The 17,071-nt window shown below is 46.9% G+C and overlaps 1 protein-coding gene across 4 annotated transcripts in view; it reads right to left on the minus strand.

The window, feature by feature from the left end:
- usp19 (ubiquitin specific peptidase 19) overlaps nt 1-17,071 on the minus strand; it is a 28,498-nt gene extending 11,427 nt beyond the window's left edge. Inside the window, exons 1-17 of one of the 4 annotated variants that reach the window (XM_062540611.1) lie at nt 16,683-17,069; nt 15,344-15,678; nt 9,565-9,693; nt 8,979-9,115; nt 8,260-8,862; nt 7,463-7,844; nt 6,704-6,860; nt 6,432-6,503; nt 6,169-6,284; nt 4,904-5,115; nt 3,710-3,902; nt 3,190-3,323; nt 2,617-2,775; nt 2,233-2,343; nt 1,181-1,291; nt 944-1,045; nt 586-726 (exon numbers count right to left, since the gene is read on the minus strand). In XM_062540611.1, the coding sequence (XP_062396595.1) occupies nt 586-726; nt 944-1,045; nt 1,181-1,291; nt 2,233-2,343; nt 2,617-2,775; nt 3,190-3,323; nt 3,710-3,902; nt 4,904-5,115; nt 6,169-6,284; nt 6,432-6,503; nt 6,704-6,860; nt 7,463-7,844; nt 8,260-8,862; nt 8,979-9,115; nt 9,565-9,693; nt 15,344-15,518 (2,934 nt within the window). In that variant the 5' untranslated portion in view covers nt 15,519-15,678; nt 16,683-17,069. Of the gene's footprint in view, nt 1-585; nt 727-943; nt 1,046-1,180; nt 1,292-2,232; nt 2,344-2,616; nt 2,776-3,189; nt 3,324-3,709; nt 3,903-4,903; nt 5,122-6,168; nt 6,285-6,431; nt 6,504-6,703; nt 6,861-7,462; nt 7,845-8,259; nt 8,863-8,978; nt 9,116-9,564; nt 9,694-15,343; nt 15,679-16,682 lie in introns of all 4 variants that reach the window. The other 3 variants (XM_062540610.1, XM_062540609.1, XM_062540608.1) reach the window with 3 other exon arrangements.

Raw genomic sequence — 17,071 nt, forward strand, 5'->3', positions numbered from 1 at the left:
TGGGTCAGTATAGTCGATCTGTTGACTGTTTGCAGGTTATGGTAGGTCTCGTACAGTAGATAGAGAAAAGCTGTTGCTCTCAAACACTGTCCACTTAAAGTGTAATTCAAGTAATTTGAACCCAGGGTCTTTTTCACCATGTCAATGAGTCCAACACCCCATCGAGAGTACCGAGCTTGACCGGCTTTAGAGCTCACAGCCCAAAAGGCTAAAACAGTGCAAATACAAAGGGCAGCGTGCCAAATGTATCCAAACCGCTATTTTTTTACCACTCATTTTATGCTCAAAATAGCAACACAGTTCTGCAGTAGTATGAATTAGGGACCCTACACATAAAACGAAGCATCAAGAATTTACAAGCCTAACATACATAGATAGGCCTACTACACAGTATCTACCAGCAAGTTACCACTACACCAACTCATTCATATCCAAGCTGGGTTTGAGGTTGCATGCTGCGCAGATGCACAACTGAAAAAGAGAGTCGGAGTCGGGCAGTCGGCTCTGGTTGGCTGCGGGGACAGGTGTAGCGTAGCGGGGACAGGTGTAGCGCAGCGGGGAGGACAGGTGTAGCGTGGCTCTCACCTGGTGAACCCTGAGCAGCACCACTCTCTCCTTGGCCAGCTCTTTGGACAGAACCTCAAAGCAGAAGAGCATGTCGGAGGGGGACACTGCGTCCAGAGAGTGGGACGGCAGGAAGATCCGCTGGAAACGACTCTTCACCACCTGACAGGGAAAATGGAAAGAGAGGAACAGACAGAGAGATAAATTCATTTTGAGCTGTTTGATCACAATTAATAACAAATACTCTCTGTTATTTGTTGTATTTGTTGAATGAAAGTTAGAAATGTGTGTGTCTGTATATTTTTTACAGTCTATGGTCTGTATGTGTATTTATGTGTGTGTGTGTGTGTGTGTGTGTGTGTGTGTGTGTGTGTGTTACCTCGGTCAACCTCAAGTTTTCTGGTTTAATCCTGACACTCCGGGAGACCGACTCCAGGACCTCTGCTGTGCTGGAGTTCTCCTTACTGACACTAACAAGAAACTACACCAGCAACCAAAAACAAAAAAGACAAAAAAAAAACAGCCGGATTAAAGCAAATCAATGTCAATGATTTCCTGTACTAAATAAGAACTTGACGCTGTAAAAGAGCTTTGATGTAACGTCACTTGGGTTTACCTTGATGGGCTTCTTGTGTGGCTCTTTAGCGAAAAAGAAAACGGTCAGCACCTTCTGTTTCTGAGGCAAGGGCACTGGCAGGTAGAGGAAGGGGTCAAAGGTGATGGACACCTGCAACAGAGAGAGAGCGCAGCATTGATCACACCTCACTCCACTCCACTTCCCTCTAAAAGCCTTCTCAGTGCCAGCCCTGGAACACTGGCCAACGTTTCCCGGGTAACTCGATTCCTGAATTCCATTTAATCACATTAGGGCAGGATGGAGATTTAAGACACCCTGCACCAGACACTTAACGCACACACAGTGTGACAAGGAGAAAGGGTGAAAGCGGTCACACACACACAAACACACACACACTCTCTCTCTCTCCTTCCGTTCTGTACTCCCTCCCTCTCTCTCTCTCACACACTCACACACACTACACTTAAAGTCCCAGTAGGGAGGGTCCCATTTGCCAGGCGCTCTGATTGAACAGTGATTCCTTAGTCAGCCAGTGCACTCTGCAGCAGCGTCTCTAATGGCTGCCGTCACACGAAGCCTCCCTCCCCGTCACCCCCGCTGCCCCCAACGGCTCAGAGTCGGCACGGCCCGCTGAGCTCATCCCCCTCCACATAGACGGGCCCTGTGCCGCCTCAGGGATTACGTCAGCGCCCGGCCGCACGGCTCTTACGCAGCACTCCCACTGCAAGCATTTCAACACAGTGGGATGGCTTCCCTCAAACTCACATTAAGCAACGTCCGGGATTACACAGCATCTCAAATACAGAATCTATGTCTAAGTCAGTTTAGACCTGGGTTAGGCTTAATTACACACTCCACACACAGGCACAGACAGATATGGGTTACTCAAAAGGTGTGGACTATGAACCTGTTTGGGAGAGACATCTAGTTCATAGCACTTATTTAACCGTGGACAGTGGACACACTCCAGCTCTCATCTCTACCACTAGGGGGACTTTTTCACAAAAACATGTTTCAAAACAAAAACAAACTTCAAAGCAAGTTCAGATTCTCACGAAATGGTGCAATAAGTGATGTGTATCATGCCTCACCTTAGAGCACATGGGGCAGACCAGTTTGGACTTGTACTGGCCCTGAAACAGGTCCACAATGAACGAGTCGTTTCTCATCTTATGCCTCTGCCAAGCCTCCTCAGCCACCACCTATGGACGCACACACACACTTCTCTCAGGTTCAAGGGAAAGAAGCAGCTTGATAAAAGAGGATTTGCACTGATGGTACTGCAGGGGGATTTATAGCCAAGATACAAGGATCAAAACATCAAGCCTCTCCTGCCTGTTTGTACTCAGCACATGAAACAGCATCTGTGAGGGCAGTGCTCATGATTTATCCAGGTTTCACCCGCTCCATTTTAATTTTTTATTTCATATACTATTTTTCTGGAGAGGAAACTACGTGCGGTCCTCGTCCGTTACCTCGTCCAGCCGTCCGTCAGAGTCCACGGTCTCTGTGTAGGGCTTGTTCTGGATGCGGTTCAGGTCCTCGTGAAGGCCGTCCAGCAAGAAGGCCATGAACTCCTGAGCATCGTGCTGCGCATAGCCTGTGAACTGACTCGCTTTACTTGCCACTATGGCCTAGAGATGGAGAGATGGAGAGATGGAGAGAGGGAGAGGAGAGAGGGAGAGAAGAGAGGTAAAGGGAGAGAGGGGGAGGAGTAGAGGGAGAGAAGGAGAGAGGGGGAGGGGGGAGAGGGAAGAGAGATACAGGTATGGACGAACTTTCTTTCAATGACATTTTCGTTCATTTTGTTTGGGAATTCAACAAATCAAGGTTGTCCAGCATTTCTGTCTGAGTATAAAGGTCTGTGTCAGTGAGTGACTCAACTAGCCAAGTCAAGTATGTTTACTGACATTGTAGAAAACAATGAGACAATGTAAGCATCTCGTTTGAACCACTTAGGATAGGTTAGTATAGAATACATAGTTGCTAACTGTGTGTGTGTGTGTGTGTGTGTGTGTGTGTGTGTGTGTGTGTGTGTGTGTGTGTACCTTGAGTTTAGAGGGCTGGAAGGCGTGGTGTGTGCCTTTCCACAGCGCCCGGAGCAGCACAGCGAAGCCAATGGCCAGCCGGCCCCCCGTGCCCAGTGGGTTGCTGCAGTTGATCTCCATCTCAAACGCCCGATCTGACAGGGCCACACGAGCACAGAGTTCACAGTCATACTCACAGGCCCCGACTCATGATCATCCTTCATTACAACTCTAATTACAACGCTGCAGTCTTCTACATTAAGCTGATATGAAACTGCAAAAGGTGACTATACTACAAGCTGATGCCTAAATCAATCACACTTATTTCCTAACCACTGACTGGAACACACATTCAATTGCTGAGAGGCATAAAAACAGACAAGAGGGTTTAGGAGGATGAGAAGGGTGGAAACAGGACGTGGAGTAAGTGATGGGTATAACATTTCAAAGGGCATTTTGGTACATAAAACATCAGCCCATTCAACACCTAGAAAATAGAAAGACATGAGTGTTCTGATGAGGTTGGGAGGCGCACGCTCACCGTGGAAGTAGTCTCGGAGCTCTCGCGTGTTGGACAGGGACTGGATGACGCTGTTCATGAAGCAGGTGTTGCCCAGGTTGACCAGGCCCGTGAAGCCTGGCAGACAGACCTTCTTCTCCTCCTCTTCCTCCGAGCGCTCGCTGGCCGAGGGGGGAGCGTGAGTCATGGGCTGCACCATACAGGTGGGCTTGGGCTGAAAGAGATCGCCAAAGCCAACACGCTACGTCAACAAGGAGCAACGACCAGCATTTAACATGCCGCAAAAACCCAGTTTATGTTCACCGAGTCTTTTGCAAGCTCTGATAATATGCCATCTCGCTAGCAGATGGCATGCATTAGAGAAAGGAAGGCATGATAACCCATTTCATATTGGTTTCTGGGCTGATGTCTGGTCTCTGGAGTCTGGTTTTAATTAAGTGAGGAGGGCCCAGCACACACTCTGCCAGTAGGCTAGCTAGCTGACAGACTACCTGTGTGCATTCTTGGTGGCAGGCAGCGTACTGTAATTCCCAGCAGCAGATATTAAACTACTTGATGAGCTCGCTGGGAAGTAGCGAGTAGCGACCTTTGGCCGTGTCTGTACCAGTCTGTGCCAGACGAAGTGCAGGCTCTCTGCCTCCTCTCCCTTATCTCTACACACACACACACACACATATTACACACACTGATAAGCAGATCCACTGGCTACACGTAGGATCTGGCGCATCCTCTAACAGTCAGGGTAATGAATTGACTTTAACAAACAGATACAAGGTCTTGCGTAGGTTGTACAAGGTGGATCCATCCCTAGGCACCCAATACGCTTGTGCTAATCTTATAATAACGTGCAAATGGCCGTAATTCATTTAGCAGAAGCTTCTAGAACTACTGATATAGGACAGCACACCGACAGACTTAGCCAAGTGTATTTCCTGAGTACTGAGCCTTTGAACAAGGAGCTCAATTAAAGTGTAAGCATTTGACATTCATGGGTTACTTTTTCTTGTTCTGAACTGTGTTTGAACTGAAATACATGCCACTGTAAATCTGTGCACACTGATAAGGGAGGGATATGGCACTAATCCACTGACCCTGATACATCCTTCATTCCCATTTCTTGAAAATGACACACACAGATGTTGGGCAAATTGGCATGAACTATTCTAGATCCTATATGTACCCTATATTGCGTCTATTCCGCAGACTCCCTCTTACCGTAGTGACACTGGACTCTTGTTTGATGGCGACGTGTTCGGAGCGCGGACTAACGGTGTCCAGACCGGCATCCTCTGGAGTCCGGGGGGGCTTGGGCTTCTCCTCTCCCACCCGTGGCTCCTCCTTCGTGGGCAAAGCGTGTTGGCTGCTACCTGGCTGGCTCTTATCTAAGGAAGACGGGCCGGAGGGCACAGCGACCTTGGCGCCCCCCACTGCACCTTAAACAGAGGAGGATGGAGCTTGTGGTTAGAAGCCAAGGGTCAGAACTAAAAGAGCTGCTGGAAGGAGCGGATAAAACCCAATTCATACTGCATGGACATCACAGCAAAATGTTTACTATGTGACCTCTGGCAGTCATACTGCAAGTGTAAGAATAGTATGTGGGACAATGAATTTTCACATTTGCACACTGGGGTGTGAGTGTGTGTGTGTGTGTGTGTGTGTGTGTGTGTGTGTGTGTGTGTGTGTGTGTGTGTGTGTGTGTGTGTGTGTGCGTGCGTGTGTGTGCGTGTGTTTTAGGTTTGTCCTGAAGCAAGGCAATGGTGCAGTCAGGGACACCACTCAGTTCTGGGCAGGTCATGACACACTTACACACACACACACACACACACACACACACACACACTCCCACGCTGGGGCACCAGGGGACTGGAATCCATATTAAGTTACTGGCTCACCCTGCCATCACATTCCAGTACCAAGCAGTGGCCTACATTGTGCATGTAAACACAAGCAACCTGCCCAACTCACAAATACACACACGTCGTACACACACACACACACTAAATTCAAGTGGGAGATGGAAGAACAGGTGAAGTGAAAGAATATCATCTTTCTGTATTGACTTTTTTCCATGTACATACTGGACTGGGAAAAAAACACGACAAATACACAAAGCACGTCCTAATAATACCTCTCTTGTGAACAGTTAATGACCTTAGACATCTTGGAGGCAATAAGTTGTCAGCCATCCACGAAAGATGTGAATGTCCCTAAAATATACTCATATGCGTCATTAAGGGTGTGCATACGAATAATTCAGCATATTCAAACAACCGACAGTGTTAACTGACGATTACTTGGTCATGTGCCTTACCGACACAGTTATTTTGAGGGTGCATTATCAAGGGCATAAAATAGACTCAGGACACTGTTGTTAATCTTTCTGGGGTGTGCATGAACGTGCGCACGTGTGCGAGTTATTGTTTGTGTCTGTCTATGGAGACAGTGCGTGCGCGGTTCCAAGTAGAAGCTTGGCAGCAGACCTTGTGTGGCGGGGGCCTCCAGGCCCCCCCAGCGCTGGCTGTGTCTCTTCTTCAGCATGATGTCGATTCGGGACGGGGTGAAGGCATAGCTCGACTGCTCGGGCTGGATCAGATTCCTGCCAACACACACACGTACAAAATGTAGTTTTTGCCTCAGAGTGGACAAGCTCAAAAGCCAAGTGTTGCAAACACCAAGCTGACCTTGATAAACACAGAGAAGCATAACCAAAAGTGGGAGAGGGTGTCCAGGGTGTGTATCTCACCTGAGTTTGACCTGCCACTTAAAGACAGTGTTTGGTCCACAGTCAGAATGAAGGCGCAGGAAATTAGGGTCACTAGGGCAGAAAACACAGAACAGAGTCTTAGTTTTTAGTCCAAAATGTCTTTATATATTTGAGTGATTCCTATCAGATTTTAAAGAGACACTTTAGTCTGAGATTATCGACCAGAAATACAAACACAATTGCACTGATTTGTGTGAGAAGAGCACAGCTGCTGTGGTCTGAGATTCTGTGCAAAAGTAGACCACACTCACCTGGTTCGAAAAAGGAGCGTGAAGTCCTGTTCCCTGAAGAGGACCCTGGACGTCTCCCTGCAGATGCCCTTCATGTACACATTCACCACCATCAGGTCTGTCCCTTTCTCATACGAGTCGTTCTTCACTAACTTCAGGTTCACCATGGGTTCAGGGGCTACAGAGAGAATACACATTTTCACTGCTGAGCTTATGATATCTGCAGTTTCAAAGGAAGATACAGACATGACTTTCATGTTTTTTTATATACATTCTTTTTGCCTTTATATGGACAGGACAGTGGAGCGAGACAGGAAGTGAGTGGGAGAGAGATGGGACATGACAGCAGGCTGGAATCGAACCTGAATCCCCATGGGCACTGAGACCCAATTATGGTAGAGGGGGCACTTCAAGCTTGCAAACCTCCATCAAAGCAAAATGGCATGTCTCACAACAGTATGGACAAGTGTTGCGAATTAGCACCTGTGCTAAAACACTCAAATCAATGCATCTGGTTTGTCCAATGTAATTGCTATGTCCATACCAAATAAACATTAATAATAATAATTAATGAAAGTGAAACTGAATGTGTCAAGTCAAAGTCACTCCAAAAATGTATTTGATCTTCCTGGGCCCATGCTACAAGTTTCCATCATACCATGAAAATCAGGTCAGCAGTCTTACACCGCACATGTGTGCGTGCATACACACACACACACACACACACACATAAACTCCACAACTTCCTCTTTTATGCCTGATGTGACGCAGGTTGCTCACCTTTCTCCTCCTCCTCCTCCTCCTGGCTCTTCTCCGGAGGCTCCTCCTTTGACTTGTCCCTCTTCTCCTCCTCCACTCCAGCTTTGCACGTTGAGTCGCCGTCGTCGTCCTTCAGGACCGTGGCTGGTGTTGGGCTGCCCGACCCCAGAGGCGGGGATTGCGGGCTCTTGGAGGCGTCGACGCGCTCGTCAGTGTCTTTCTCTGGGACAGGGCTGGTGTTCCTGTCCCCCTGGCCTGCGTGGCTGGCCAGGCCGTTGGTGGCCGTCTCGGGCCTGTGGCCGCTGGCTGGGCTGGGTGTCCGTGCAGGAGCTGGGGAGGGGTGCGCGTCTAACCCGGCTACTGAAACAGCCAGCTGCTCTGGCTTCTGCTCTTCCCTCTCAACCTGAAGGGCCAACAACACAGTTTATAATTATTATTATAACTATATAGTGACCTAAGTCAAACACAAGTCAAAACCTTCAGTAACCTGCGTAACCTTCACAGACCCGTGTTGGTGGCAACAAATCTAGGTTATTACAGCATAAGGAGGAACCACTAGGCAGTGCCAGCAAACATGACAGATTTGGGAGACACGCTGTAGAGTTTAGCACTACTAACACAGTTTGGTCAGCCATCAGAACTGTGCCCGTAACTTTTATGCGTCAAGCTAGCATGCAGAGCAATACTTCTTATTGTGCTCCAAGTATAGCAGTTCTGTTGGTCTGTCTGCCAGTCACTGAATGGAAATTCGGCTATAAAGATCATTAACTGATTTGCCTAAATTGAAGCGTCGTCTCCCTGCTTTTGGCGAGCCTCACCTGAAGTTTGGAATCCGGCTTCTTGCTGGCCGGCCCTGCTGCTGGTACAGGTGTCCGCTCGCGGTCTCTGACTGGTGTGGCTACCCTGTTGTCCCTGGTAGTGGTACTACTGGTTGTGGTGGTGGTACTGGTGGTGGTGGTGGTGGTGGCTGTGACAGGGGTGTCAGCAAGGGGAGTGAGGTTGCACAGTTTCCCATTGACAGCAGGCTTAGGCTGGGGGTCTTTAACTGAGGCGGCCCCTGCTGTGGATGTGGTGGTGGGGGTGGGGGTGGTGGGGGTGGAGGTGGAGGAGGAGGGGGTCTTGGAGGACTTGTTTGTGCGTACGGTGCGTTTGGCACTGGGCTCTGGGGTGGCGTCGGCCTTTGGCTGGCCCGGCTTGGCGCCATCGGTGGGCTTCGGCGCACCACCTTCCGGCCTCTCTGCCGCTGCTTTGTTCTTCATCCCGCGTTTCACACCGCGGTCGGTTTTCCCACGCTTCTGCTCGGCGCCCCCCGGTGGTGTGGCGTGCTGGGCAGCAGGCTTGGGCGTCTCCGCGGTGCTGATCACCTGCTCTTTGCCGCTCTCCATCTTGATGTTCACCGGCTCGCTCTCCATGTTATTACGCTATACAGTGGAAAAAACGTACAAAACATAACTTCATGTCGTACATCAATTAATCAAAAGCCCTATGACGCTATGTAATGTACTAGATATGTGGAGATGACGGTGCAGTGGCTGACCATGAGAGTGGGCCATATGTTAAAAGGGATCTTCTTGCTCATGACCAGCTGCAGGATGCTGCCCTTCTCCTTGAAGAGCACCTTACTGCACGAGCCCTCGATCTCAGAGTGCAGGTGACAGCTCCACTCCGTGCCATCTGGGGACAGGAGCACAGGGCTCATGTAATCAACACCATTACACACACATGACTATTCCTGCTGTACACACACACTTTTCTCTTCAGCTAAAATAGCTGGGCAGCTAGAAAAATGTTTGGAAAGACAGACAGACAGACAGACCGACAGTCAGACAGAGACACACAGGCATACATACACACACTTTTCTGTTCAGCTAAAATAGCTTGACAACTACAACAATACCGACACACAAAAATAGTGGTTTCCCCATCAAACCCAACAACCTCTCACCAGTATCACTGGTCAAGCGTCCTGAAATAACTTAAAAGGCAAGACTTTCTAAAAAAAAATGAAACCTCCATTTCAAAAATGTTGCTGCTGATAATTTATTACCATGAATAACAATAAATGATTGCACTGCAATTTGATATTACTGCACTACTGCACATTCATTTGGGTCGGTCCTCACCTGGGAAGCACACCCTGCAGGCGGTGTCAGAGAATGCGGTGTTTACATCCTCCGCCTTCAGAACCCCACCCGCGCAGCGTAGCCTCACGATCACCGCATCTGCGTTCTGCTTCCAGTCCATGAACACATCTGCAAACACACACACAGCTGTTAAACACATGAAATTATACAACCATTTGTAATTGGGCAAGAGTCGTTCTATGAGTGGGAATATCCAGGCACAACCCTACACCGACTCTTCACTGTTAGTGACCATAATAGTGTTTGATGCTTTTTAAGCCTGAAATTCTAAAACATCTACATTTCATTCTCAGAGAGTGAGAGAGGGGAAAATGGGAGGTAGCTCTTATTACGTTACAGTTACAGTCAATTGAGGAGAGGGAACAACTGGGGGGGGGGGGGGGGGAATACATATGGACGTGTAAATATGAGAAATATGACACTCATGCATGTGGCCTCTAAACTCGTGCTTATGGACATATCACAGTCGTGGGCATATCCTTTACCAAGCCCACTCGCTACATGTGGGCTAAAATATTCCGATACAAAGACTCCACGTCTTGAATTTCCCATTGGGGATGAATACACTAACTAACTAACTGTCACAAACACACATCACCAAATCACATTAGCACTCAACTTCCCAGTAGTTTGAGTGAGAAAACAGGTCATGTACCGGTTTCAGCAACTGACTTGTGCAGTCGGCAAAAATGCCCCAGAAACAAAAAGCTACAGCAGAACTCACTGACCATTCATTGAGTCTAGTGGTGGTCAGTGGTAGCCTACACTGCATAGATGAGAGACAGGATTGGGGCAGTTTCCATTTACTGTCTGTAATTTGTAAGAACAGTAAGTTTCTCTGAGTGACCAACAAACAGCATTATACAAATCAAGCTTATTTCTTTCTTACCATAAACATTGAAACACCAAAACAACACTTTTTACCATCACTAAAAGAAAATGACACACCTAAAAACAGGGTCAGAGTACATGATAGCCATAGCTAACCACCTAATCACACAAATCAAAATCAAAACAGACAGGAAGATAAGAAGAATTACATAAGAGCTATAAAGAGTTGAACACTGTCCTTGAGACATCACAAAAAGCACTGACTGGGCTAACAAAGACAAGACAACTTTACCTTTCCTTCTCATGTCTATTAAAGAGAGCTTGTTCATCTGAGCACAACCACACCACCACCATGTTCGGCACTGGCTCAGTAAACACCAAACAGCTCATCCAGTAAGCTTAGTTTTGAGAGACAGAGAGTGTGTGTGTGTGGCGTGTGTGTGTGACTGAGATCAGGCTTCAGAGTCCCATTAAACCTATGATCACTTTCCCTTCAGCAGTTGTCACCCTCTCTCTCTCCCTTCTTAGCTCTCTCTCACACACAAACACACACACTCTCTCTCTCTCTCCCTCCCTCACTCCTTCCCTGCTCCTTAACTCTAAACACACACACACACACCCTCCTGCTTCTTCGTCACACACACAAACATTGGCCACACACACCCTCTTCCAAGGCTTTATGGAAAGGTCACAGGGGAATAGTCTCCTCACCACACCCCACAGCTGGGTGTTGCAGTTATGGCCTGCAATAGCACACACACACACACACACACACACACACACACACACACACACATGACATGACCCAATATTCTCCATACACACACACACACCCATGTCACACATTTAGAGCACTACCACGTGTGTCTTGGAGTGCATGAGTGAGTGTGTTGTGCACGCCTGTATGATGTTCGTGTGTGTGTGTGTGTGTGTGTGTGTTACAGTGAAAAAGCTCTCCAGAGTCTGCATTCATCCATTGACCCTCAGAGAGAATGGCTCAGTGCAGTGTGCCAGCCAAGGAGAAACTGGGACAGGGGCTTAGAAAACAAAAACAGCAGACAATGCAGCCAAGGTGCACGAGTACTCCAAACTCAGGCTGGAGTCCGTCCACAGAGAACTGCACACGTGCTGCACCCCTCTTCCCCAGCTGGGAGAACCAAGTCTCAGCTCCTCCAGCTTGGGTTTGATATTAGCAGTGCTAGTCAGAGCTAATCCAATAGTTTGTACAAAACTCTGCCAAGGAGTTTATTCATTCAGCAGACTTGACTTGTATGTCAATTATATTACTGGCACAAGGGATTACATTGTCCCCAGAGCCACTTGGGGTTAAGTGTCTTGCTCAAGGGTAAAAGGGTGGACGCCAGGAATTGAACCCCCAACTTTTCAGGCTACTGCATTCTAGCCCAGCTCCTTAACCACTATGTTACCACCACCCATAAGTGAAATGGTGATGGACCAGCTAACATAGGATGGCTGAAGGTTGCAGCAGGTCCAGCGAAGAGCTATGTGCACCGTTAGCTCTGCTATCTCCAGAGACTAAGTCAATTCAATCTTATAACACTGCATTAAAACGGGTACAATGAGGGCATGTAATGACCTTCCTTCCAGTTAGGTGGGTGAAGGACAATTTAATTGTGGGACATATGGGGCATACAGTACGTAAGCTTTGGGGACATGGCCAAGGACATAGCCTAACGAGAGGGGTAGCTGACGCTGAACTCTAAGGCTAAAATGCTTAGCGGAACTGGAACTCTGCAATAAACCCAGTCCAGCCAGACACAGCAGCACAACAGCGATCATGGATCCACTGACCTTCACAAGGGCCTGGTCTGCTGGGCCAACCCAGATCTACATCGGCTCATGTAACACCTCACTGAGCTACATCATACTGCAGCAGCCAGAGAGACAACTGCAAGATCACGGGCCGTGAAACATGGCTAAACAAGGAACAAATAACTCATACTCCTTCATACAAACATCCTTTGAAGAGAGGGCATGACCTGGATTTTGCCAGGGTGACAGGCAAACTTCCAAACAAACCAATTTTAAAAATGTAGGTTACTCAGTACCACTTTCCTTATATGACTCACTGGCTGAATCTCAAGGTCTTCCCTCACACACACACACACACACACACACACACTCTCTGATGTGCTCTCCCGGCATCTTCGAAATTGTGAAACGCTTGAAGGCTTGCGTGCACCCTTTCTGTGAGTCTTTTTTGTGTGTGCTCAATTTAATGATAAATTACAGGTGCTGTCCCATTCCTGTTATTAGCATTTTGAACTCTTACATCCTTGCAAACTTGATCACTTAGGGATGTCAGTTCAGTGTGTGAGGATTCAGGGCACCTTAGACCTTGGGGGGACGACACTGAGATTCAGTCACTCACTCCTGCCGACTGCTCTAGGTGCTGCTAACTGTGAGCCTCAAGGCTGGCTAAACAGGTCAGGTGGATGCAGTCGCCCATCCAGCAAGCCCTGCAGACACAGCAGCTCAAGGACATTCAATTGGATGATATTTCCCCATCTCATGCATTTTTACCACACACAAAATGAGCCAATCAGAATATTCTGTGGGTGTTTCTGTTGAAAGGTAGTGATGTGCTGTGCGAGCAAAGCCTGAAGGTGAAGAAGATTATGCTATGCTGCCAAACCACAAAGGGACATCAGGCTAAAATGAAACCTCATCATTTCTAAAAGCTCTGAGAAGTGCTCGATGGCAGTGTTTCCCAAACTGTGCAGGATGTGTGGGTGTACCTACTTGCTTTAAAGTTAGAACCTTTTCATTCTCTTAAGAATTTGTTTGCATTTTTAACATCAAGTAAGTGCATCATTTCATTGACAACAATGGAAAAGTTGGATTGCAATTCCACATATCTCAGTTGATTTTGGAGTAAATTATTCAGACTTTTATGAATGGCTGTTATGATGCTATTAAATTGGCATGGTAGTAAACTAATATTTAATATTTAATATGCAAAAAGACAGGATGATTCCTTCCCTCGCCATTATTTCCACTATGGGACCATTAATTTTCTCTCCACTCTCCTGGTGATTTGCAACTCAATGTTATGTATCAGTTCTTCCATATCAGCGAAAAATGGTGAGTGAAATTGTGCTTGTGTATTAGTCCATTCATTTCCATGACAACAAAACTTGCATGACATACTGACATTTTAATAGCTATTTTGGAATGGTTAAGTCACATGACAGCTGGAAAGGTAAATTACTAACTTACAATGTGTCTGGGTAAACGGTATCAAAAGCCTTTCTAGATACAGCTTGTATTGGTTAAGGAATTGTGTTAGCTTGTTTGGTACTGTTCATAATGTGAAATGAAATTCAATAACGATGTACAAGATTAAGAAGCAAGGCGAAAACAGAGGACAACACAACGAGCAGAGACTCACAGCGCCATCTCCTTCGCATGAGTCTCGTTGTTGTTCTTGCAAAACAATCAGGGAGCTGTTTCAAAGTCAATGACATCAGACCTTAACTTTCATTTTCACTTTCCCATATCTCAGTGGAAATTGCAGAGGTGACCGCTGCAACCGTGATAGCCACAGCAGCGGCAACAAAATCGAAAACAAAATGCAGCATCGCACGATGGCACCCATCATCAATAGTCAAATTTCTGTAAAATGTACAGTATTCGCCTTTCTGTCCATGTAAGCGATTCTGGTCAGTTTGGTCATGCCTACACATCTATTGAAACAAAACTGCAGTGAGCATACAGTATATTCAGCAGGGAATCACTAATATCATGAGGAAGTCGCTCTCCCTTCCTCCGGCAAAATCTACAGTCCTTCAGGCTACACACACTCACACACACTCACATACACACGGCTCTATGTAGGCTATAGTGCATAGACAATTTCCTGCTTCTCCTCTTCCAAACTGAACACCTTTGCAGCCGAGTAGGTATGCTTGCTATGCTGTGCTGTGTTACGTTGTTTCTGAACAAACAACGCCACTCACTCCTACCCTCAGGACTCTGGACTGGAGGGGATCCACACAGGATATTACAGCAAGTCTACACAACTCTACATTTCAGTGGGAGGGAGCGTTCCGCTGCACATGTAAAATACTGTGCTCGCAGCATGCACGTATTAATAAATGATCAAACGGAGCCTCCGTTCAAGTTAAAGATAAACAACAGAGCAGAGAGAGAGCAAAGAACTTCTAGAATGTTTTCGGCTCATTTAGTTTGTATTAAAGCAGTGGAAACTACAGACAGCTGACCTGCACAGAGCCTAACATTTTACGCCTCATTTCAGACGAGGCTCAAATCAGTTCTAATCTTAAAACAGAGCTCTTTGCTGCTGTCCACTGACTTCACGGCTGAGGCTAAATTGCAGAATAGACCACAACATCAAAAGACTGCATGACCTGCTCTCAGCGAAAGGCATTTAACTGCATGGCCAGCTGCCACAACACACTGAGGGAATTGATGGACCTGTGCCTTCTCAGAGTTTGGTCTCTAAAGACTATTGATCCCTGGGTGCTGCTGCAGAGAGTAGCCAATCGATAGACTCCAGGCTTCACAAAAAAGAAAGAACACTACTGAGTATTTAAAAGTGCTAGAGATGGGACTGAAAAAAAGAGTTGTTTTAGAAATTGGAGTGCAATCCAACAGTCAAAGTGGATTAACAGGACAGTACACTTCGGTTAGAAAACAAGCCAATTCTCGTTTGTAATCAGCTCTCTGCAGGTGCACAACTTGCAACTCAACTTGAAGAATAAAATATCTCCCAGCAAAGGCAACCACAATATCCAGGTTGTCTGGGGTCTGCATCCACACCGATTGCAAAACTGTAAAATCAACTCTCTGTGCATTCTTATATTCACCGATTAATGGGGAAAACACATTGCTTAATGGAGACTAACAACTGTTCAAGTCACTGAGACCTGACTCTGCTGCTCACCTTTCTTGGCCTCTATATTGATGGAGCCAGCTGCAGCGCGCTTGGCCTCCCTGCTCTCCTGGTTGGCCCGGTCCTTCTGCTTCTTTTTGCTGGTGCTGCCAGCGTCGTCGGAACCGCGCTGGGCCCTCCTGCGACCCGTCTCTCCTGTGCTAGTGCCGCTGTTGCTGCTGGCCATTTTCAGCCACTTTCCGCTGACTGGCCGTCCGTCGCCCGCCTCACTCCCGCTCCCGCCGCTGCCGCTGGGGTCTGGTTCTGAGCTGTGTCGCTTCCTGCTCGGTCCAGCTATCTTGGCGACGTTTTGGGTCAGAACACTCCCAGAACAGAATCAGGAGGGGCTGTAGCGCGATGACAGTGGTGAGAAAAAGGTCATTAAAGCTAGCGTTACTACTACAGTCTGAAATATATTCACAATGTTGATGAGTGTCATACATTACCGCATCCAAATTACGTACAAATTATGTGCGCCATAGACATATATACAGATGTGCGCTATTATTGTACAGTAAAATTACTAGGATTTAAGAGAGCCCATATCGTTGGCAAATGACGTAAGAGCAACATCAACTAACCACCACCATTCATGCTTGAGACATCAGTGACAACCAAAATACAACTTAATTAGAGCAACAGACAGTAAAGTAATATAAAAAATATGTTGGCCTGATGCGTAATTTACTTGCACCGCTAAAAAATGTGTTCTTAACGTTGAGTGCTACCACAACGTTGCTGCAAAAACATGCTCTTCATACCTGGACAACTGACCCTCATCGTCGACACAACTATTATAGTCAGCTGTTACCGATAAGATATTAATATTAGCACCGATGCCAGGGCTATTTACACTCACACAGGCGACCTAGCAAGGCTTTAAAAAGACACCAGAATGGACGATAACATTAATAGCTCATAGACCGGCTTCGAGAGAACATGTCGTAGACACCTTGCTGGAGAGATCACAATTTCAGAGATAGACAGCTCTTTCTAATTAATAAAGTTAAATAAACTGTTATTAAACGTTAAAAATGATATCAAATCACAACGATTAACATCAACATGAGCTTGTCAAACAGTTACGTTAATGCGAAGGTCGACACACGCTAGCTAGCGTCAACTAAGCTAATGTTAGCTAGCAACATACAGCAGCAACATAAAGAAGCTAGCTACAATGTTAGCTTCCTTCCTAGCTCACTTGGTATGTTATCATGGAACTCAGCCGGTGTGTGTTTGCTTTCGTTATTTTGAAACACGAGGGTTTGCAGTCGCATAAGACAACAACGTTTATAAACAACATAAGTTACTGCTATCACACAAAGACATGCGTTCAGAAACTGACACTCACATTTCGTTAGCGGTTAGCTGGATGGTGTCCGTTTTCTTCGTTACTCGTTTGCCAACAATGGCCAGCGAGTCCGAATCAATTCAGCCCGAGGCTTCTTGATACGGCAACGGGCCGCTGAATGTCCTGCGCGGAAACCATATAATCGTCGCTATACGGATTTTCTAGAAAATTCTAACCTGGTCCCATTTTGTGTCAATGTAGAAGAGGTCTTATGACTTCAAGCGAATAATTCCCATAGACGTTGGCTTGGTGCTCCTCCACGTCCTCCTATGGATTCACCGGCGATGACTCGCACTTTGTTTGGGAACAAAAACAGACAAGATCGAAATCCACACCGCGCAGGCTACTTCCTGAAGACAGCGCCGCATGACTTCCCAATCATATGACAT

The sequence above is a fragment of the Sardina pilchardus genome, chromosome 7 (genome assembly GCF_963854185.1).
Source record: "Sardina pilchardus chromosome 7, fSarPil1.1, whole genome shotgun sequence".
NCBI classification, from domain to species: Eukaryota; Metazoa; Chordata; class Actinopteri; order Clupeiformes; family Clupeidae; genus Sardina; species Sardina pilchardus.